At 44.2% G+C, this 24,397-nt stretch overlaps 1 protein-coding gene across 1 annotated transcript; it reads left to right on the forward strand.

The window, feature by feature from the left end:
• Positions 1-2,802: 2,802 nt before the first annotated feature.
• Positions 2,803-23,604, forward strand: rem2 (RAS (RAD and GEM)-like GTP binding 2). The gene is made up of 5 exons (XM_037459017.2): positions 2,803-3,381; positions 5,312-5,648; positions 7,556-7,629; positions 14,370-14,547; positions 22,050-23,604. The coding sequence occupies exons 1-5, from the start codon at positions 3,370-3,372 to the stop codon at positions 22,376-22,378; spliced, it is 930 nt and encodes a 309-aa protein (XP_037314914.1). The 5' UTR covers positions 2,803-3,369; the 3' UTR covers positions 22,379-23,604.
• The last annotated feature ends 793 nt before the right edge of the window (positions 23,605-24,397 follow it).

Here is a 24,397-nt window from a genome sequence, read left to right on the forward strand (position 1 = left end):
ACACAAAGGATCGCATGAGAACATCAGCATGGGGAAACGACTTCTCCCCAATTGGAGTCCATCAGCTCGGCTTAATTTCATAATGTAAAGGGCATAACATCCTTCTGCTGTCTTTGACAAGTCGGCCGAGGACGAGTAATTGCATTTGGGGTTTTCGAGCTATTCATATTGAGATGTGTGAAGCACTCATCTTCATTTATTGTCAAGTTGAGCTCATTTTAGCTGAAGATCAAAGATGCAAATTGATTGATTTTTAAAATCGTAAACACACCCATTTAAAGCCAACGCGCTTCTTAACTTCTTACTGAGAGTTAGACGGTCAACATTTACTCTCAAGTCTTCCAAATATGAGGCTACGGCCAGCCGACTGTTGCGCTTGCTGTTTTTCTGCTAAGCTCAGCTAACTTTCAGTTCACTAATGAACTTGTTATATATTGTTTAATGAAATGTTTTAAATCCTAAAAAGAAAAGCTACAAATGTTCAAACAATAAATTGCTGTTTCATGGCCTGTTTGCCAGACTTTTTCTTGGCACTGTCCTCCAGTCTTCATTTTCATTAAAGTACTTGTACTTGAAATGTGCAATAAATTGATGTCTAAGACCACCACACATGCACCACGGTAAAAAAATAGTCATCCTTCATTCGTTCATTTAATTGGATAAAACATCCAATTCACTTGAAGTGAATGGGGGTCATGTTACCATGATAAATACATGAGGCACTCTCTGACCTTGGCGTGGTCATCTTATTGACGGCTATAAATTGCACCTCGTGACATCCCCCAGACGGCACCGCGGCACTTCCTGGTGACAGAGTTTCCTTTGGGGAGGAGCAGGCAGCTTTGGCGTCGATACCGTCTTGGTGGCTAATGAGAGCACTTATCTTCGTCATCGGTCTGCGCTGTGATCCTCTCGCACAGTGCAAGGCACCGGGGCGCTCTGATGTCCTGATGAGTGTTAATTACGTCTGCAGATTAGTGAAAGCTAAGAATATAAGTCACGCGCGGCGGGCCCATCGAGAGAATCCTTCACGTTCACTGAGCCCCTCGCTTGTCCGCGGGCTCCTTTTGAAGAGACACAATGAGATCAGCCAGCGAAGAAGAGCGGAGAGCGGAATGGGCTGTAAGTGAGAGGGCAAACTAATATGCAAGGGCATTCGGGGGATGGTCATTGGACGGAGTGGACTTCTCGCCATCTAGATGAGAATTTTGGAGCGGTATTGATTGTTTGAGTGTGACAGCAAGAGCAAATCCTCATCCCTTAATGGCTCACAGGGGATGTCGGGTCATTTACTGTCATTGAACACGTTTTGAATCCCACATGGAGGGTCTGTTTAATAAAAAGTAATATGAATACTGTTAAAACAAGCACTAGTTGATTAGCAGTCATTAAATGAGCCTCTGACCATGCAGCATGACGGATTCTCTGTTCCCCTCAGCAACCTGGGCCACTCTTCAGAACAGAAGGATTTTTTCACCGTCAATTGCACGTAGGTGTGGTGGTTAGCACTGTTGCCTTACAGCACGAAGGTCCTAGGTTCAACTCCACCCAGCGGCCTCTCTGTGTGGAGTCTGCGTGTTCTCATTGTGTCTGCGTGGGTTCTCTCTGGTTCTCCGGTTTCCTCCCACAGTCCAAAGACCTGCTCTGGGGATTAGGTTGATTGGGAACTCTAAATTACCCGTGGATGTGAGTGTGAATTGTTGTTGATTGGCTGGTGACCGATCCAGGGTGTACCCTGTCTCTCGCCCGAAGTTGGCTGGGATGGACTCTGTGTGCGACCATGTGTGCAGGATAAGCGGCTTGAAGATGGATGGAATTGCACGTAGTTTATTGGTGTCCGATTGGACCAAAGAAGCTAGTCTAGGACAAAATGGGATTTCACGTGTTATGGGAAGCTGATTTTATTTCTCACATATTTGGATATGATCCTGTGCGCCGGTTTTATCGGTTCTCAAGAAAAATTGAACCATTGTATTTTCCACTGAGCGTGCCAGTTATTTTCAACACAGTATTAGAGGAGGGTCATCTTTGCAGCTAATGGCCACAAAACATCAGTTCCCGTCATCATTCATTGGTTTCCATTTGGCCTTTATTAGACAGACAGAAAATAAGAGGAGAGAGGGAAATTGAGATGAGCAGGGGTGTCAAACTCATTTCAGGTTCGGGCCAGATACTGCCCACTTTGACCAAACGCGGGCCACTGACGATCGGTACGGCTGACGGTTCGCTGACTGACGGTTCTCCCTCCCCCCACCACCATCCCCAGACATCCCCAGACCCCCAGACGTACGCACTCCGACGGGCAGTATGTTTGACATATGTGTACTAGAGTCAAATCAGTGAAGAGATGTTTATCTTCTGATGGATGATTATTTGAGTATTTCTATAAACCTATGGCACTGGCTCATTTGAAATTGAGGGGCGATGCACCTCAATGCCCTTTACTTCATTTAAGGGACTTACGAAAAAAGAAAGAATGGTCAAAATGTGCACATATATCTTAGGTTGACCCCCCATAATGAAACTCATTCATGTTTCTGCTCAATAAAACCCAATCTGATATAGACTGAACTGATAATATCATCAGGTTTATTTTTCTGTTGTTTCCCTGACTTCAGCTCTCCCACTAGACATTACATGACCGCTTTGTGAAAGGGATTAGAAGTCCTCTCATCACGAGTAAACTCAGTGGGCTGCTCTTTTAAATCCCAATGGAATCTCTTCCCGGTCAATTCGGGTAATGGGACCAGAATAAGAAAAATAACCAATGGTTATCCAGAAGCTACATTTCTCTGGCGCCACCTGGCGGCCGCGTCCCCCACAACGACAAAGAAAGGTGAACCTCCGGTCCAACCTGAAAACGGGAAAAGCCGTGTCCGGTGAGAGGCTTGACCCTTAGGAAGATCCCTCTCACTGAGGGAAGACCCTTCCCCCCCCATACATACAACAGATGAAGGGAGGGAGGGTGAGCGAGGGGGGGAGAGAGGGAGAGGGATGCAGGTATTAACTGGAGGTGGGGAGGGGAGCCCAGTGGCTGTTGGCACGCCGAGGTGACAGGAGGGGGAGCGCCGTGCCGCTTCACACAAGAACTCGCCTCTCATTCCGTCCGGAGACGCAGGTGTAGCCTCTTTTTCCCGCTCCTCCGGCCGCAGACTTCCACCCTCTGCTTTCCGGTCACCACGGGCGGATTTTGCACGCAAGGGAGTGGGAAGAATAACACGATGTTGAACGAGCCGTGGCGCGTCTCTCGCGTGCGCCGCCTGTCACCGCCGCTGTGAACGCGATGCCGGCTCCGCGCGCGGCGCAGACGAGCTGAGGCGGTTTTTAACGACATCACCTGTTCCACAAAGAGAAGACTTTTTGACAACCATGGCGGACCAGGTAAGGCAAAGCCTCCCTCCCCCCACCACCATCCCCAGCTCGTGCGCTCTGCACAATAGCCTAGACTGCACGCGCACGCACCAGGTGGGGGCACGGACACACGCTCTAGTGCGTCTTAGAGGATAACACGATATATACTTATTGATGATTTATCCAGCACGCTCTGTGCCGGACACAACAAGTCTGTACGTCGGAAGTCACTTTGCAATTTTTTGCATTTTTTCCTTTGCTTTACCGGCATTATTTTAGAGACTCCCGGCTTGTCTGTGCTACTCAGTAGCGACTTTAACGTTATCTTCATGGTATTTTCGCGCTCTATGTATTTTTAATAACAATGTGAATTATAACGAGCCTTACAAACATTGGCTTCTTTGGAAGAATCGAACTACACCAGAAATAACCCTGGGTTTCAGCGGGAAAACAAGAAGCAGCCGACAGCGTAATTGGGCTGTAACGACGGGAAGGATGAAAACATTGCCAGTAGTATTCCTCTAGTATCGCACTGTTGTTTGCCCCAGTTTCTCCACAGGCTGGAGAGAGAAGGAGATTAACCCCTGACACGCTGCCTTAGCCCGCAGACACAGTCCCCCGAGCCCCGCTAACCACAAAGCCCATGCTTAATTGATTGACTCGTTCAATTACCTTAATTGAGCTACGCAAGCATGCGTGCGTGTGTCTGCGTGTGTGTGTGTGTGTGTGTGTGTAAGAGCACGTGACTTTCACAGGTAGCTGCACCCCAACTGCACGTAGACACATTCATTGCTCTACTGTTCTGTAGTAAAACTACACTGAAACCATACTATTATGCAGTGGACTTTTTGTATTATCCTGTATTAAACTTAACTTCGGTATTGATTGTACACCACTATATTACATAATACATTACTGTACTACATACTTTACTATACTATTCTACACAATATCATTTCTCATACTGCACTATACTACAGCTTTTTATTCTGTACTGTAGATAAATCAAACAATACACAACACCATATTGCATATTACATTTCTACAACCCGTCAGTTGAGGGGGGACACAGTGTCAGAGACACGTCTTCAATCAGGCTAGTTATATTTGGGAGAATTTCCCTGTGGTCGTGCTGAATTGGTTTGCATTTACCCTGGTAAGCTCCTGTCACTGTGTCAATACCCTTTAATTAAGTGCCAATACTGTACTGAGCGTTGCCACAGGCAGGCAGTATTGCGTGAAAGCCCATGAGCGCTGGAGCTAGATTAATTGCTGATTAATATGGATGAGGGTTGTCTTACGGTTGACCTGCTGTTGCTGCAAACACACACTCTTATGCACATGCACGTGGACACTTTTCTCAGCCAAACTGTTGTCCCAGAGAAAAGCCCAGACACCTTCCCCTTTTTTTTTCGTGGAGACCAAAACGTTGCCGATGTGTCGGACCCATTTCTGTGTGAAGTAACGCAGGTCACTATAGGGAGGGTCACTATATACACCCTTTAGAGTCACCTTACAGCTATGGCCTCTTCCCCTCCGTCCCTGTCCCGTCCCTCTCTCTCTTTGTCCTCCTCCGCCTTCTCGCTCTCTGTGAGGGCTTTTTCAACTTGCTGTCCTTTAGGATCTTCTTATCTTCTGTCAGTCTTTCAGTAGCTCGTCCTGCCCTCCCTCTCTCCCTCCCTCTCTCCTGCCCCACCCCATCTTCCTCCTCTTCTCGTAGGTTCCCTTTACCACACTCTGCCTCTTCTTCTTCTGCCTCTCACACTGCCACTTGTCTGACTCACCTCCAGAGGTATCACCTCCCTCCTCTTTACCCACATAGGCTAAAACAGTGGCAATACCTTACCCTCGGTGAGAACATTTACCAGAAAAGTCAGCCTTACTGCAAATGTACTATTTGTAAGAAATGTCCTAAACTTACACAACTGTCTTTTGGTTTTCTGTCTCAATGTGATCCTAGTACAGTATGTTTCTCACCACGGCGCCCCCCCTGCGGCGGGGAAGCACGCCCCTGCCTCTCAAACACCAGCTGCGCAGGGAAGAGGCCGTATCAGAGGACTGTGATTGGATCCCGGGCATGCAGGAGCCGGCCACGTTGCCTATCAGTGGCACAGGTGTGTCTCGGGATGAATCCGGCGGCCAATCGGCAGCCGCCCAGTCGGCTTACCACAGCCACGGCGGAGCTTTGAAGATAGTGCTACTGGGACAGAACGGCGTGGGCAAGTCGTCGCTAGCCTTATCTCTGGCCGGGCAATCGGACAGATCCCTCTCTATAGACTCTGAGACGCAAGCATGTGGTAAAGACTTGGATGGGGATTGATGGATTTTGTTTCTGTGTGTGCACACCTAGCAAACCTATTTAAATCTATCCAAAGGATTACTTAGAAAAGCTTCACTCAGACACTGTTAGCTTAAGCAAAAACGGTGACAATTCCATGTCAAAAGTGAGGTGAACAGATTGATACCAATCTGATGACTTCAGGCTAGACATGATCAGGGCCGGGTCTAGACAGGAATGTATGAGGGGGCAGCCACAAATCTTGAGGGGGCATTGTGCTCTAGCACCTAGCTCCAGCACCTAGTTTGAGGGGGCACAACATTTATTTGAGGGGGCCAGGCCCCCTCTTGCCCCTGCCTAGACCCGGCCCTGGACATGATCCTGGAGGTAATTGGCTAGCCTAGCTTAGCATAAAGACTGGACTGGCTAATCGAACAAAAAATAGATATTCTACCGAGGGTTTATGTGATGGCTACTGGTTGCAGAGCTGGGATCAGCTGATTCCGCCCTTTTTACAGTCTTTATGCTAAGCTAATATAACAAGCTGCTAGCTGTTTCCCTTTGAGTAGTATTTACCGTTGAAGCTTCTAAAAACAGACAATGTTAGCTACGATGTCCGTCTGTTATAAATCTCAGTGCAGAGAGTAATCGTCCCTGGTCCTCAACCTGCCTAACGGTGAGTCAGTGTCACTGAGAGACAACCCCCCCTCATGCATAAACCTGACTTGGCCGTGACTCACGACATACAGTATTCATTACTACCCATGTTGTACACTTGGGCTCATTCATCATGAATGGATAGGAAAACTACTTCCTTCCAAGAAACTTGTGCATTGCAAAAAAAATTAAAAAGTGCTAAATTATTCTATAAACTACACGTCAAAATTGCAAAGTGTAAAACATGAAATTTAACTAAAAATAAACTAATCAACACGTATTTAATTACTGCTTTTATAACGGTTTTCACCAGATGCTCTAGCAGCCCCGTGAGTGGGTTAACACCTCACTAATCAATACGTGTCCTCACAAAGTAATTACTGGTAAAATATAGCGAGACCTTATTAACACCAAGGGATTTGCTGTGTTGTATCTATTTCCAGCTGTTATGGGTTTCTTTGTATTTTAGAAGCTCCACTGCAATTATAGGTAGTTTATTTTTATAGGTAGTTCATTTTACATTTATCAATTGAATCAAATGGTCAACAATCATTTTTAAGGTTTTACCTTTTCTACTTTGTAATGAGAGATTCTCTTTGCAGAAACAATACTAATGTATGCCTTTGTACGTCTAAATGGTTGCTATTGTCAACAAATCCCATGAAAAGCCACAACTAATGACCAACTGATCCTATTCACCAGCATTGTGTGTGTAATCAAAGATAAAACATCCCGAGACACGTCATTAACAGCTGTTCATTAATAAGATTGCAGATGCCATAGATGACTCTGAGAGTTAATCCCACATACACTGAAAGCACAATATTTCACTAAATGTATGTTAAAGTAGTTGAGCAGCAACTATTTACATATGCATGAGTGACCATTAAAGGTTAGGGACATCTGAAAGGGTCGACGAATAGAACCATGTTGATTTCCGTGAAACTCTAGTTTAGAAATGAATGTCCTTAATAAGATAGGGAGCAGATGTCTGAATTTGGTTGCAGTTCCACATTCCACACATGGCTGCTTAAACCCATTTAAACATTAAACTGCTTCTAGGTGTCTTAGATAGGACCCAGGTTTCAGGCAGCAGGTGAACCTTTTCTATTTAATCAATATCACAAAAGATTTAAACTCCACAATCCTTGATATCATATTTTAGAATTTTATTATATACATATATTGTACCCCCCTATTTAACGGCAGTGTTATGTTTGCCGTCACTCTCTGTGTGCTGATGTGTGTGACATGGCTATTTGCTTGCAGGTGAGGGCTATGAGTGCTCAGTGACCATCGACGACGAGGACAGCAAACTCATTATTTTTGACAACTGGAAACAGGTGAGTTACTGACCCTCAGCTTCACACCTCAGTCCCTCTGTCTTCTTATTGTAGGAAAATTTAGTCTCATTTTACACTCGGTGTACCTTCTCTGCAAGCTACCAATAACTGCTTCTGGTTCGACATTCGTTGGTCGTTGGAAAGGGCCAAGGTTCGATTTCTCTCATGGGCAAATGATTGTGTGTATTCGAGTGTAAAGTCAGCGTGCGTGTAATCTGTAGCTTTTATGTGTGTGTTTGTGCTGCAGGGAATCCTACAGTAGCAGCTGTGCCCACTGTACTTAAGTTCACCCATTTGGAAAAGTGGAAATCACTCTCACAATAACCCTGCTTGTTTCAGTTCCAAACTATGGTTAACCAGAACATGTTGGCCTGAGCTTAAATTGCTCCATCCACTGACCGTAGCCGTGTGAGTGAGTAAATACCACCCTGTGGCCCTGTGGCTTTGGAGCCACAAAGATTTGGATTTGCAGCAGGCAGAGAACATAATAATAACCAGAAAGCTCCTTGTCACACTGAGAGAAATCAAAAAGCATGCACTCATTAAAACCTATTAATAAAGTGATGATACGGTTGAGCACTAATTAGAGGGTAGGGTTGATCGTGGACTCCGCTGAAAGCCACATCATTTCTTTGCTTCCTCGCGTTTCTGTAAGCCCTCTGCACCCGTTCTCGCCCCAGTTTTGTTGCACTTCCTTCTCACAGCTGTCAACAACTGCTAATCTCACTGCCCATTCACTCTGTCCCTTTTTTATCCATTTTATTTTTTGTAGCGCTTGCTCGCCTCTCTGCACCGGCTCTTTTCTGTGCTGAATAAATCTTGAGTTAATTACGTGTAGTATTCTGAGTGTGTTAATACGAGGCAGAGCATTGAGGTTGAAGCAACAGACCCGGGCCAGGAGGAAGCTTGGAATGACTCCAAGGCCGTCAGGAATAGGGCGAGCCGGAGAGGACTGGACTGCGTCCCAAATCATTTGGCAAATCATGCCTATGTTACTCTGCTTTTTTTTGTGGCGATGCCCATTGAAAAAAGCCGCACATATACACATACCGACCTAGAGGTTTGCACCTGCAGAGTGGAATGTGCAGACAGATGTTGTCCAGCTGCCCACCACACGTTGTGGCCAGAAACTGGCACTAGCCGCTAGTCCCATGAGGCTGGGCTGCAAGTGTTCTCCATGGGGTATCACAACCTACACCCGAGTGATCCACACACACATACCACAAGCACATAGACAACTGAACTCATCCCTCATCCAAGCATAAGGCTGCTAAACGCTAGAACAGTGAGCATCTGCTGAACGCGCCTGGTCATCGCCTTGCAATACAAACTGCAAAAATAAGATGGAAAAACTTTTATTAGTACACATTGATTGCCCTTCTATTGTTCACGTGGCGTGATGCACAGCTGATTGATACGGGACGTATCAACCTGGTGGTGAAGTCTTCCTCGCTGCAGTGCACAACAGCAGCGGTCTGCAACAAATCAAAAGAAGAGCTCGCCGCGAGTACAGGAGCATATAGCACACGGACTCTGCTGACAGACACACGTGTGTTTGTGCATGGTCAAGTGTGTGAAACGCACCAGCCTGCAGACGCACAGAAGGCTGAGAGTCTGCTCAGCCAGACGCTGGGATGTTGTGAGTGTTGTCGACGTCACGTGGGGTTGGATGGTTTAAATAAGTCATCCGGGTGCCCGAAATAGAAACACTGGCATACTTGGCCTTGACCTAACCGGCGCATGCTGCCGTTCACCTTTAGACTGACGTTGGATGTGTAATGTTTTTCTCAAGCTGCCAACTGGTGTCTGTATGTCGGGGAAGCCAGTGGGATATGGAGTCCCGCTCACCCTTTTTGACTCAAATATGTGTTTATATGCCTCAGTGTCTGCATGTGTGAACAGTTATTCTGCCTAGGAATAAAAAAAAAACATATCAAAGACAAGCAGGAGGTGCAGCCTGTAGAAATGTATGTGTCTGTGTGTTTACGTCAGTGTGCAGTGAGGATAATTTGCTGCTGCCCCCTGAAGACAGAATTGTTTATTATGTTAAAGCAGGAAGTAATTTGGAAGAGGATAATTGCTGCTTGACCACATTCCTTGGCTCGATTAGGAAGGAAGAAAAACATTGTTCCACCATCTAGTTCTTGGCACACAGACAGATTTGGGTGTTGTCTCCAGGGGTTTCTCTTCAAAGCCAGTTATGAAAGTCATTCTGGACTATTCACAGTTTCTTCTTTCTTGTCCTAATCCCCATAAGCTATTATACCTTTTTTTGTTTTGGTCTCTGCTGGGAGCTACTGTGCTCCATTTGTCCGTGCGGAATACTGTGAAAAGAAATACAGACATTTAAAGGCTGTGAAACTAGTGGAAAGCTTTAATTGATTTAAGACAGACGGTACATGTTTGAGTTGACAATTCAGCTAGGTCTTAATTTAATCAATAATACCAAGGAGCTACTGAGGTCTGAATCCATCCTTTTGTGTCTACTGTAATTTTCCTAAGAAGAGTTCATTGAGATATGATGTGATGATAAACTGACCCTTTACTTGCAAGCTAGTTTACCTGCTACTTTTTGTATTTAAATTGCCCTGACGGTACCCCCAAAGTAGCCACTTTGCACTTTTCACAGACTACTAATAATTGCATGACTTCTTTCCCACAAACATTTTTGACTCAATTCTCCTCGATAAAACTGTCACTCACATGTACTGTCAAAGAGCGGCGAGCCAACAGATAAACAACAATCCTCTTTTTGGTGTTGGTTGGTAGAAAGAACCTGAGAGCAATAGGTGAATTTACTTTGTTTAAAATGATATTGGCGGTACTTGTGTCCAGGAAGGAAATCTTAGAGTCAAAGGTCAAGTACAAAACCCAGTAGGGATTTAGGGATTTGCTAATGACCACTTTAGCAGGCTGCAGGCTCCACATGCTGTCATATTAAAGCTTGAATCTGGGTCATGCAGGGACCCACACTACCCTCCTGTGTGTGTGTGTGTACGTGCGTCTGTATGTTGGGTGCTGTGTGCTCATGGCATGCCACACTCGTCACATGGTTCCCTTAATGGTCATTGGGGCTTTCCTTACGCAGTCGTCATGCACGTCTGTGTGCATGCATGTGTGTTTGGCCTCGGCAGTGCAGGCCAGATGGCTTCTGTATTAAACTCCCATAGGGACGCGTTGGCTCTATGCAGAAGAAAGTAAGCGAGAGAAAAAATAACAAACCCAATAACTTGGCATTCTATCTGCAATAAGCTTCCTCCTCCTATTGTCTGATTTTGACTTAGCGATTTGAGCGAGGTGGTCTTCCATCTCATCCTCCTCCTCCTCCTTCCTTTGCCCCGTCTCCCTTTTCCTCTGTTCATTCATCACCCCTGCCTCTTTGTTGGTCCGCCCAGCTCTTTTATTTGGGCCTGTCATGCAGTGAGACAGATGGAACACAAGCCAAAGAAACCTGTCCACACAAGTATATATTTGCTTTTGTTAAAGTAAAATGGTTGAATTAGCATCCCATATTTATCTGTGCATGTGTGTACGCTCTGTGATGTTTGCGCAAGCAGGTGGTGATGTGTTTGACCTTTTTTTCTCATGTTAAGCACCTTAAGCTGCTTTGCTCATGTATCTTGTTCTGCAAAGCAAATTGCTTGGGAGCCAATGGATTGCAAAGGTTCAGGTTCTGTGTCCCAGCCAGTGGGGGGCATGTTGTATAATGAGGGATGAACACCCACATGTGCTCGTGTACTCACTCAAAATGTGGCCAAATGGTGTGTTTTCTGCCCTGTTTCCCAGCTGATAGAAATAATAGTTAGAGTGCTGGCACAGCCACAGCGTGTTATGCAAATGACGCCTGATATGTGATTCGTTTTCCTCACTGTTACTGATGTGAGGTCCGGTTGTAGCACCGTGTGTGAGTGTGTTTATGAGTGCATGCTAATGCTGCGTGTGTAATGTGTGTTGTCTCCGTAAAAAGCTTGTGAAACATAAAAAATGACAGTTTATTGTTATGATCAAGGCTGTTTTCCCCCCACAACTCAGTTGATAGCTTCGAGAATCTCTGCTGTAGCTTCTCACTGCACACGTCATAATAGATCTCTATAAGACATGCTTTACTTATCAAAATATGTGGCAGATAGACAGAACAGGACATTGTTGAAAAAGTCCTCCTAGAAAGCTTGGTTGCGTGACCCTTTTTTGTGCTGGAACAGAGAGGCCCTTCTCTGTTAATATTGGTGTTTGAAGGCATTACTGACTGTCCTAGTGGACGGTGTTTAACAGAATGACAGCTAACAGCAGGGTCTGAATGTTATATGATCTGCCCAAAACAGAACATTGCATATAAATCTCTATTGGAGACGATCTTTCAGAGGATAAGTAACATTAAGTGCTGTATAGATGGGGCTAATATACCCACGTCGAACCAGTGACCAGAGGCAAAGCATCACAGAAAAAACTCACTTGTGTAAAATAGCCCCAAAACCATTTTGCACTGTGACTGAAAACTTGTGTTTACGTGAGATCCTGATGATTATGTTCCCAGGGCTTTTAAGATTACCTTCCCTTAATTAGAACCAAAGAGAATGTTGCCCCGATACGTGTCCACTTTATTTTGGCCTGATAGTGTAGCAAGCTGGTGATTGTAAAAGAGGATGCCAATCAAGTGACACCTCACAAAGCAGACCTATTTCAGGTGAAATGAGTCTGCCCGATGAGTTCTGTTTATACATCGATTTCAGTTAGATTTTCCTGAATGTTCTGATCTGTGTGTATTTGCATTTGAATATTACTCCATGGGCCTTGTTTTTGTCTTTGTGTGTTCGTCCATGTGTGTGTGTGCTGGGGGGGGGTAGGTATTGACAGATGGCCTGCTCTCTGTGAACACAGAGGAGCTGCTTAATCGAGAGAAAGAAAAAGGGGGAGATGGAGGGGGGGAGTTGGCACTGTCCTGAGTTGTTCTGCCTCCATTTGATAAAGAGGTGCATTTACTTGGTCTCATTTTCTCTTCTGAAGTGTTCCATCACACTCCTGGTCGATGTCCTCTCTCTGATGTACTCCTATATTTACTAGGATTAGTGTCTTTCTCTCTCTGTCTCGCTTGTTGTTTCCATTCTCCATCCTCATCCCTAAATCAGACAGTGACAGGTGGCCTTCCACGCCGATGGCTCTGTGCCCTCCTCCTTTCTCCGCTCCCTGTCTCTTCCTGTGCTCCGTCAAACAGACCGAGTGCCAAGGCGCTCCCCTTGAGTTTCCTGCTCCGGGGTCTGATCCCATACTACTTGGCCCCTTGAGGCCATGTGAATTCTTCCGGCGTTTGAAACCCTCTGGAGAGCAGGGATTTTCCTTTTTGGGCTGTGGATGTAGGGCACGGGTTCCGCACACTCGCACATACACAGACCAAGCGCAGTGCAACACCAGCGGGCCCATTGGGTTATCTACTGGAAATAACCTGTTTTCATATCGATTATGTCAGCAGCTTTAGAGGCATATTTCCAGTTGTGGTACAACTTGATTGTGTTTGCAGTTCTAAAGGTCAGCGATTTGCAGTTTTCAAAAATAACACAATTGGAAAGTTATGGATTAAAAGCTCTAATAGAATTTGAACAACCCTCTGGCTGTGTTTCAAGTTAAGTTAAGAAAAAATCTTCTGAGCTCAAGACTGTTATATAAACTTTTTTCTTTGTATTTCCCTATAAACAGTGAATAGAAATACTTTGTTGAAACATTTGCATTTTATACAGTCTGTGCTTCATTACAAAGATTGAAAGTCATTGTTTTTCAAACGGAATCAGAACTGTCACGATCGAGGTTACGTTTGTGCATAGTAATGTGGGCCATTATATGCAACGTTTTAGACACAGTGGAATCACTTGGACTCAAGCTGATGGAAATGTGATGTTCAACCGCTGTGGGAACATATTTGAGTGACTTTGAGAAGTTTTGTATATTCTTTAATCATGTGTCAATGTTGCCGATTCACACATACAGCAAACGACCGTTTATTTAAGACCATTTATTTGGGGTCATGGATTCTCCCGACCTGTTCAATGTTGGTTCAATATTCAATAAAATGGGATTGAGGGTACAATTTTCAGTGGGTTAGTCCCCTCGAGCGACGCCTTTAGTATTGACTACACATTTAACCTGTTGTTTTACTAATGGTCTTTAAGGGGAATGGGTGGGACCACAAAGTAATACTCGTTGGCCATTTTCTGAACAAAAACAGTAAATCATTTCAAATCTTTGTCATGATCTTAAATCTAAAATGGGATTGAATTATACTCAACATTTCACTGAAGCTTATAAGAGGAACCCGGACCAGGTTTTTCAAAGCTGCTGGTGCAACAGCCACTGGGACTAATTGAGCCTGTGTGGTAAAAAGCCCTGATGGGATGTCGTTACGGTCACTGTTTAGGAGATTCAAAGTGTAGCATGACTTGTGTACAGTTGGGAAAAGCAGTCTCTGCATCCTTTTATTGGACAGCGATATAAAAGCCTTCCTGGCCTTCCTGGCACAGATGAGCTTTCAGCTCCAGGAGATCAACCAAATGGGGACACATGGAGAAATCAGTTTGAACATTTAGTCAGAGGACAAACTGTTATTTATTGATGGCCTCAGAAAGGATTTTGCATAACCTGAGGTCCCACACCTGTTGAGCTGTCATCGGAGCTCTCTGTGTATCATTAATGTGTGTGTGTGTGTGTGTGTGTGTGTGTGTGTGTGTGTGTGTGTGTGTTTGTGTCCACAGGAGCTCTCCACACTACAGTGTGATGTGTGCATCCTGGTCTTCTCAGTGACTGACAGGCGAAGTTTCCACCGCACTGCCCAGCTCCGCCTCCTCCTCAGGGAGTCGCAGCCACACATGCCAATCATCCTGGTGGGCAACAAGAGCGACCTTGTCCGCTCGCGTGAAATCAGCTCAGAAGGTAAGGGAAGTGTGCATGCAACTGGCCATTTGTCTGATAAGAACAGGGATTGTCCAATCATTGCTTAGCAACCAAAGCTATGGACTCGTCCTAGCGCTGAGAGGCCCAGAATGGTGGGCGGGTTTATTACACAGCATTGCCATCATATTATATCATACTATTGATGTTTTTATAATGATTTTCAGTTTCAAAAATAATTTAATAGTAGAAAGGTTTCATGAAAGATTGTCTGAAAATAACATTGCATCATAAAATGCAAGAAGCAGATTAGCAGTTAAAAAAAAACATTTTAGAATTAACAACGAGCTTTGAAACAACGAAGAGACACATCGGTGGATTGAAAATATCAGCCGACACTACTTGACGTGAAAAAAGTAAGTAAAAAAACTCACAGTAAAAATTTTCACGAAAAATAAGTAGTTGTTTCGAAGTTAGTGATAGTGAAAAAAAGTCATAGGATGGTTTCTCCACAAAAATTATACCATAGAACGTCAGAAAATTCTATTTAAAGGTAATTGTGTTACTGAAAAGTAATGTAAATGTAGTACATTTTCAGGAAATATTTTTACTATTATGCTATACGTATGGTCAAACACATGCTGTAAGTACCGCTAGTGGCTGTAAGTCAAAAAAGTGAAATTAGATTGTAGAAAAAAGTGAAATCAAATGTATGTCAGAAGATTAACGGTATAAAGCTTACGTTACTATTTACTTTCTTTCTTTCAATTATCATTGGCACATAATAAGTCATAGTATAGTACATCATCATATAGAATTTGATTTCATTAAAAGGGATAGTATAGTACGTCGTAAAAAAGATCCAAGTTGAGTTTGCTGTAACCTTCGAATCATCACAGTTAAGTAATAATTAGGAGCCTTTGTGAGTATGGAAAAACATTTTTAATTCACATGAACGTATTCAACTTCAAACTACTTTGTTTTATGCACATCCATAAAAATCACCAAGGCTGAGCCTAACGCAGCGCCTCAATGCATGAAGGGAAATGGTTTAGTTGAAGACAATTCAATTAGACAATTTTATTCAACCATTTTCCAAAAAGTGCTAACTAGCTGCAGCTAATGCAACCTGCCAATTTACAGTGTTTAATAATATAGCCGGATGAATAATGCAAAAGAGGAAAAACACAAGAAATATTTGAAATGAATATTTAATCTTCTTCTGATAGACTTCTTTTTACGTCCTTGTCTTGCCTTGTCATGTGTATGTATGAGTGTATATCTGAGTGGCACATGAACGCATACAGACACATTCTCCTCTTTTTGTCCTGATTTCTTTCTTTTCTCTGCCTCCACTCATCTGTCTGTCTGCCCCGGTATTTTACCACAAATGATCCTCCAGGCCCACATCAATCTTCATTCAAAAGACTCATGGGGTATCTATCTTTTATCTGCAAAATCAATTTCTGCACTGTATAATATATCCACGGATGAATGCTCAGTGCTTAAACTCCTTATGGGAAGAAAGCTTTTATTTCAAAGTGGTGAAAATAAAGCCTGGCTTTTTGACAATGATGCCGCAAACCTCTACATGCGGGGCTCTTATGACGGAGCCAAATCATGCAGTAGTCCTGATGAATTAAGTTTCATCTGTAATGCAAGTGTATGAGATCATGTCAGGTTAAATACACCTGTATTTTTAAGGATAAACTGTAGATTTTTATGTAAAACTGACAGACATGAGATACGCATTACCAGCTATGTCGAGTTATGCAAAGTGGATACACAGTTACCCACATTTAGTTTACTAAAGGCTGTAACTGCTGCCAAAGTTGGCTGCTTTAAGAAGGTGATGAATAATGAATTAAGTTGACTATTTTGTTTTTACATTTTTAATTTTAGTACATTATTGTTAGTATTTTTTAAAGAAATCCTAAAACCAGCCATTCTGATTTAATGTAACAAAAAAGAAAAATTAAACTTGGCAAATTTGTTGGATGTTGCAATAAACAATGCAAACTGCAATATATATGAAAATTAGTTTGAGCAGCGAGCTCTTCGGCTTCATTTATTTTGGCATGCAACAATAAAGCCTGGTTTTGGCAAAACAGATGAACTGAAGAAGAAACAGACGGTGTTGTACTGATTCTAGTTAGTGATGCTTATGAAACGAGATCTGACTAAAGGCACGTTAGACTTTTGCGTGCTGTTCGTGTAGCAGCCCATCCTAGTTTCATTCTGCCTTTACATGCACAGTGGGATGAAACGATGACAGCACATTTTGACCTTGTTCCCAAAGTATAAGGCTTTAACAACTCAACCTCAGTCATTGCATCAGTTAGTGCATGCTTGCATTATACATTTTGTTTGCAAAAAAATATATAAAGACAAATATTTTGCTGCAGTTGCAAACATCCCCCTATCTGTCCCCATCTAATCCTCTGGAGGAGCTCCATCTGTGTCCCTTTGGTGCTTGGCACACAGCACATCCCTGCTAGGATTATCTTCCTCTTCCAGGACGCCGCTGCTCTTACTATCTTTATGTTGGTTTGTACTCGCCATCCGATCACAACCGCCTGTACACACATAGGCAGGGCGAACGCCTTGGTGTCGCTCCATCAGTCTGATGACAGCGAGGACTGTGAAAAGAGGGACGACAAGAGGAGAGACAGAGGGAAGACCTAATGTGTGAGATTGGTAAATGGGAACGGGAGTCTCGGTTCAGAAGGGATCGCGAGGTGTCGGTGTGTGTGTGTGTAGGTGTGTGTGCAAAGAATGCACTGTTTTTTCTGTCTTCACGAGTACCACTTTCAGTTTTTAGAGGATATTTTTTATAAAAGAGATGGGGTTATAGACCTATTTGCATCTTTTTGGAATATCTTTCTTTGAGTATTCAGAATTTTCTAACTTTCTAACCTCCCTAAACCACTTGTGCCCAACCTGTGGCTTTAAAGGTGTATCGTCTCATCTGTAATCTGCAGAAATGACCAGTGACCAGAAGTGAACTCAGCCTTTTGAATCATTAGATAAAATGAAAACTCCTCACAGAAAATTAATGTTAGTCTTCACTTTACTTATTTAGCATTCAAGCCTTTTGATGATACCACTAAAGTGATACCACTCAAGTGACTCCCTGCAATGCAAACCGATTTCTAGTCAATGAAACACGAAAACCCTTTCGCAGGATTATTCCCAAATAATAATTCTTACGGATGGACTGATCCGCATAATTAAGTTCACTGAATATGGCGCTAGAAACTACCCACGGTAATAGTCGGAACCTTGGCGAGGCCGCCCCAGATCTCAAAATGGCTTAGGTGTCGCTTGGAGTGTGTCCTAGCGTACCTCAGTGTACAAGTAAGTCTATATGTGCGTGTCTGTTAGTAAAACAATAAGGGATAGAGGAAAGGGGCAAAGCAAAGTAGATCTTAGCAGTTGGACACAGAAACTCTTACTCTTCCACACTGAGACATGATGGTGAATGCTGCGCTTTTAACAGATAAACTTCCAGCTAACGGAATCCCTGTGACCGCAGCAGAGTGGAACACGATTCCAATTACAGATTACGGAGATCAGTCTCCCTTTGTGCAAATCCTCAGGGGCGACCTCCTCCTTTGTCGCGACTTTTGTCCTCCGCAGGTATGAGATCTTGCAAATTTTTTCCTGCCCTCTTAGAAACAAGCGTACAAACCAAATTGCGTGTGTTGAAGAGGCGTCTTCCCCCTTTGCTGCTGGTCTGAGGGCCGGAGGAGATCAAGCTTCATGGGCCTAGTTCTTGGAAGCAGCAACGACATGGTTCCCTCTTACACCGCCGCGCTAACTCGGACATAAGACAATTTGGTGGAGGCGAGTGGGGTTTAGTGCCCTCTGCTGGCCAAACTCTCAATGAGCAGATCCCTACAGCACTTTATCCAAAAGAATACCACATGATTGGTGCTTTACGAGGTCAAGTGGCACATGGTCAACAATAACAACCTAATAATCTTATATAAATATAAATATGATAAGTACTGTAAAAAAAAATCTGAATTTGTATTGTTTTAACCTGTTGGTATTTTGTTGCAATCCGACAATCTCTTTTGGGATTGTTTGGGATTAATATCCTGCATGTTATGGCGAGGGTTGAGACTAACAGAAATCCAAAAACCGTCACCAAGATGTTCTCACATAAGAGTGTACAAGAATAGAAAAGTATCGGGAAGTCAACAGCCCTGAGGTCAATTCTTGTTTAGTTTGGCTTGGTTGTTCAAGTTAAACCGAGTGTAAAAATGCGTGCACTTTGTTGTAGACTCACGTTGGGCCCCGTCTTTCGGGGTATTTTTAATGACACGAGTGGGGGAAGAAGGAAGGTGAAGAATGAGTAATGAGGAATGCCCTTACTCAGCATATTCTCTCTTAAAAAAAATCAAAAAGCCCAGAGGCAGCAATGGGGTCAGCAATATGGAAATGCTCTGTCCCTGCTCCCAGGGCGCCTGATGGACAGGTCACATGTACTCCTTGTGATATGTGAGCCTGACGCTTTCCCTGCTCTGGGCCTGGCCGCCAAAGCCTTATTGTCTATTTATGGCCTATTGTGACACTTTTATCTGCTATCTCTCAACTGCCCCCCGCTCGCTACAAATAACCAGCCTTAATGCACACAAACACTGTCACGCTGCCAATGTATCTATCATTTGTTGAGTACGTGGTGTGTCCTTTTGCTTAATATGCACTCTGGCTTGAATTGCTTGGTTAGCATTCTTTCTGTCTTCCTCTCTCTCTCTTCCTGTCTCCTTCCTCTCCTCCTGCTGCTTGTTCATCTGCCATGTTGCCTGTCCTCCCCTTTCGGTGTCACCTTCAACAGTCATTGTGACTCACATGTTTCATTCTGTTCGCCCTCGTCTCCTTTTCTTGCCTTGTTTCCTGCCCTCTTCTCCTTGTGTCCTCTCTTCATCGCAGTAACTTTATTGCCCCTCTGGGGGGAACTTTCCCCGTTTACTTCCTGTAGGCCCTTTCTGTTGACACTTCTTTCCTCCTTTCTTGTCCTCGTGTTTCCTAGACTTCACTCTCCTTTTGTTTCTCTTTATTTCTTCTCCACTCCTCCCCTATTTTCTGTTTGTCCTCTCATTTGATCTTGTCTCCTTTCCTTTCCCAGTTTATTTTCCTTGGACTCTCTTTTCTCCTTATTTAATCTCCCCTGCTCTCTTCGTCTTCCCTCTTCCTTCTGATCTTTTCCTCTCCTTGTCTCCTCTGTTCACCTTTCCTCTCTTCGCTTAGTTCCCTCTTCTTTCCAATTCAATTTCCCAAACATTCTTTTAAGAAGTTATAAATATCTGGTGCAATTTAATCATCTGTCGTAAGTATTAGAATAAGCCCTGTTGATCTGGTTTGGGATTTGTCTTTTCCTCTTACTTACCTCACCCACTATTAGATGACATTGCTACTGGTGAACAGCTGCTCTGTGGCTGGATTGTTACACCCGGGGCACGGGCGCTTTCAATTTTTTGCTGTACCTGTGTAACACTGGAACATTTAATGCATATTTTTAGTAAATGACTTTCAGGCACAGCTTGAGCTTCTTACTGTCGTTTTGTGGGCTGCAGTGTGCTCTTCGTACCCATTCAACATATCTATCTCCACGACAACTGAGCAAACTCCATTGACAAACCAAGATTTGCAAGTGAAACGTGTCTAAAGCAAGAACATTGTGATGAACATCTTGAACATCTTGCTGCAGTCATTTTGAGTTCATGCCATATAACTTTGATCGCAAATAGAAATAATAAACCGTAAAAGCAATTTTCTGCACACAGCTGCTCAAGAGCACTCAAATACTGGATATGAGAGGGTATTGCAGAGGCAATAAAAGAAATCAGAAATATAGTTTGAAAATAATGTCATTGGAGCCGACAGTGAAGCCCATTTGCTGCAGAATGATCTGCCAGCTTTCCTTATCGCCCAAGTGCATTCGACGAGGGACGAAGAGGACTTTTTTGATGAGATACTGTGCCTTGTGAACAACATAATTACCGTATTTTCGCGACTATAAGGCGCACTGGATTATAAGACGCACCTTCAATGAATCGCCTATTTTAGAACTATTTTCCTATAAAGGGCGCACCGGATTATAAGGCGCATAGAATAGAAGATACTGCAGTAAAACGTTTGACTGGGGTTGCGTTATGCATCCACTAGATCGGGCTGTGCTAAATCAAACGTTATTAAGCGTTCACTCCCATGGTAACGTTGTTCCAACGTTAATGTGGATATTAACAATATCTCTGAACCCTTTCGTTCTTGATTAATGAAAACATTCTTGGCAAATGCTTTCGTCCATCTTGCACCGAGAGGCAGCGCTGGGACAGACGGTGGCGCCTCGCAGCGGACCGTCAGCTCGATCCATATATACAGCGCTCCGGATTATAAGGCGCACTGTCGATTCCGATAGAAACAGGATTTTTTTCTCATGAGATTTGAGTTTATGCACCTCAAGTCTCTGAATTTATTTAAGTTTATCATTTACAGCATGATGTATCTCTGGTGCCTAGGTCAGGCCTAGGTTATTAATAATCACTAAGACAATTAATAAAATAAATAAATAACAGGTGCCACCCTAAAACGACACTAATAATCAGTCAGTCATCTTCTGTACGACGTATTCTTAAAGGGTCGCGGGGGGGAGTTAATCCCATCCAACGTGGGGCGAGAGGCGGGGTTCACCCTGGATTCGCAGATACACACAACCATTAACACTCACACCCACACACCTACCAATCAGTCTAATCCCCAGAGCATGTCTTTGGACTGCGGCAGCCGGAGAGAACCCACGCAGACACGGGGAGAACCTGCAGCCTCAACGCGGAGAGGCAACAGTACGAACCACCACACCCCCGTGCCGTGGAGGGGGACGAGTGGGTGTGGGTCTGTGTCTGTGTTTTTCCTCGAGTCTACGTTAACTCGACGTCCACGCCGTCCTTTAATACAGGGATTCATCTGGGATCTTTCAAACTGTTGGGTTTCTTGGGGACGCAACAGTTTTTCATCCTCTAACATGCAAGCCGGATCAAGAGGGTTTTGCTTTTGCTTTTGTTTTTTGTTGAGCTGCTCAGACCGAGCAGCTAGAAGGTGGACCTCCCAGACGAGAGCTGGTTTGGAAAGTGTGGGGGTGGAGAGGCCTTAACAGCTGGAAGCTGGAGAGCCTGAATCCTTAATCTTATCCTGATAGATTTTTGTATTAACTGAACATTGACGTAGCAGTGCTCTTTGCTGAGGGACCTTTCAACTACAGTGGTCATTGTCCGAAAACAGGCCATCTGGATTACAACAATCCCAACCTCAAGGTTAATTTACTAGCTTTTTTGTGGGCAACAAAAAACGTTAATTGCATCATTTGACTGGAGACGTTTCGATAGCTTACTGGTTACTTGGTTATTTTGCTCTATACCTTGAAAGGTATCCAATACTGTTCCCTACCCCTACATTATTATTTATAGGATCATAGTGCGCAAATGATAACAAGCAAGAGCATGAAATATGAACCTCTCTCTCTCTCTCTCTCTCACCAGAGGCCCAATCCAGCAGCATGATGTTCGACTGCGTCTACATGGAGCTCTCAGCCTCACTGGACCATGGTACCAACGAGTTGTTGGAGGCTGCAGTTCGAACTGCAAGGGGTGACTGCGTGGGCCCCGGCTGGGCCGACGGAGAGTCCGGGGCTGGCCGCAGGGAGAGCCTAACCAGCCGGGCCAAGCGCTTCCTGTCGGGCTTGGTACCGCGCTCGTACGGTAGAGACCGGGACCGGGATCGAGGCCGCTACAGGGAGATGAGCCGCCACCGGGGCAGCAAGATCCTCCGCCAGAAGTCCCGCTCCTGCCACGACCTCAGTGCACTGTGATAAACACACACACACACACACACACACACACACACACATACACATAGGGCATAGGCATACACACACCAGATTGAGACGGGAGACGTTTAACCAGAAAGATCTTAAAATGGAAGATGGTAGGGCCTGTAGAGGATTAGGCGTAGCAACGAGGAAGGGAATGGAGGAGACTTCGAGGGGTGGAAGGACAGAAGGGAGTGGCAGTAAAGGTGGATGGATCAGCCAGGATCACAGCGCCGAACCTTTGGGTTCTCCCTATCAGTGAAACAAATGTTAAGAGAGAAAGAGACCGGGTTTGTTGCTTCCAGCTCGGGTGAATCAGCAAGCCTTCATCAACTGATGAGCACAGGAGGGAAAATTAGAGAGTGTCACATCAAAATGCTGATTGAATGCTAACTGTGGCGAAATGGCAGCGTGGAGGAGTCACAAATTAACACACATCCAAGTAGCACGCACTGAATATGTAGAGACTGATAGCAATCTAATGTGTACCTATTGTGAACCCTGTTTTATAGCATGCAGAGTAGACGATCTAAGACGAGACCCCGTAGGTTTACAGTTACATGATACTGGGTTGACTGCACCTCAGTGGCCAATAGCTAATGCACAATCCAGCTAGTGTCTTTAGCAATGCCATCTTAAAGGCAAGACCCTTTATTTACTTAAACTCAAATGCCCCTTTGGGCATTGTTTCTTTTGGACCCATTCACACTGCATCCCCTGATTATGTTCCGTGCTGGTTTTGAAGTGTTTGATGACACCACCAATGGCACATGTTCATGTTCATCTGTGATTTTTTTTACACGGCTAAAACCCATCAGCTCCCAAGCCATATTTCCGCTGAATGCACCGTGAGCGCTCAGCATGAGGAACCCTTTATGTGGAGCGAAAGCAAAAAGGTCAAAGTGGCTCAGAGGAATTGACCGGACTGAACTTTTCGTCAACAGAAACTGAGTCACAGAACACCGGCATGTTTGGAGGCAAGAAAAAAAAAACCTAATCTACCTGTGGCTGTTTGATGTTTTTTCTTTCTCTTTTTACCCTCTGCCATCATCATGTGTTGAGAAGGAATTCTGTGGCTGACCACAAAAGGGACCCAGGGGAGAACATTCTGGAAAACGTTGGATACCTCGTCAAGCTTTACTGATAAATGCTCCCTCTTTGGTCACGGTCTACCAAGCACTCTCATCTTTCCACTGAGAATAAATTCTTTTGTTTGACATCCTGAATGAGTGTTTTGTCTTTTTGTATATATATATATAAATATACAAAACAATGTTATGAACTCAATGCCTCGGTGCAGCCGTTATCAGTTGCAGGGACGGCCTGATGGGTCATCACATGACTCTCGGGTCCTTGAGGCCAGATGTTCTATTTGGGGCCGGGCGGTAAAACGATGCAATGTCAGCGCGGTGCGGCTGTAACAGGATCTCGGGTTGAAAATAGATTGTATCATTGGAGAACATGAAGATATACTGTGCACATATTCCTTCGTCGGAGATCTGTCACCTGTGTAAAGATGAGAATGTAAAAAAACGGCAGGCTCTCTTCTAAGGTCCTCCGAGGCAGTGATTCCCAACTCATTCTGTCTGGCAAACCCTCACACCCCCTTAAAGATGAACCGACAGAAATGATGAGAAAAGATCTAGTGGCAGTCGCAGGACTGTAATAAGCCCTTCCAATTGTATTCATCCCAAGACAATGATTGGACGCGCTACCTTCGTCTATCCATCTGCCTGTGCACTCATTGTTCGTCAGACTAAAAGCTTGGCGTATTAACAATAGCCTTGTTTGCTCTTCACGTTCATTATGATATTTCTAGGGGAGGCTTGAAAGGACAGGCTGTCGGTGTTGTCAAATAGGTAAAGATTTAGCAACTTTCTTGTGCTGCTCACACACGCTATCTGGCAATTCTATCAATCCTGAGCTGCTCAGTTTAATCTACTCTTAATACTTTTCTCCAGATGACTAACCTTTTACATTTAAATAAATGTCTGATGTCACTATCTATTGCCTCATGAC

This window comes from Pungitius pungitius, chromosome 15 (genome assembly GCF_949316345.1).
Source record: "Pungitius pungitius chromosome 15, fPunPun2.1, whole genome shotgun sequence".
Classification (NCBI taxonomy): domain Eukaryota; kingdom Metazoa; phylum Chordata; class Actinopteri; order Perciformes; family Gasterosteidae; genus Pungitius; species Pungitius pungitius.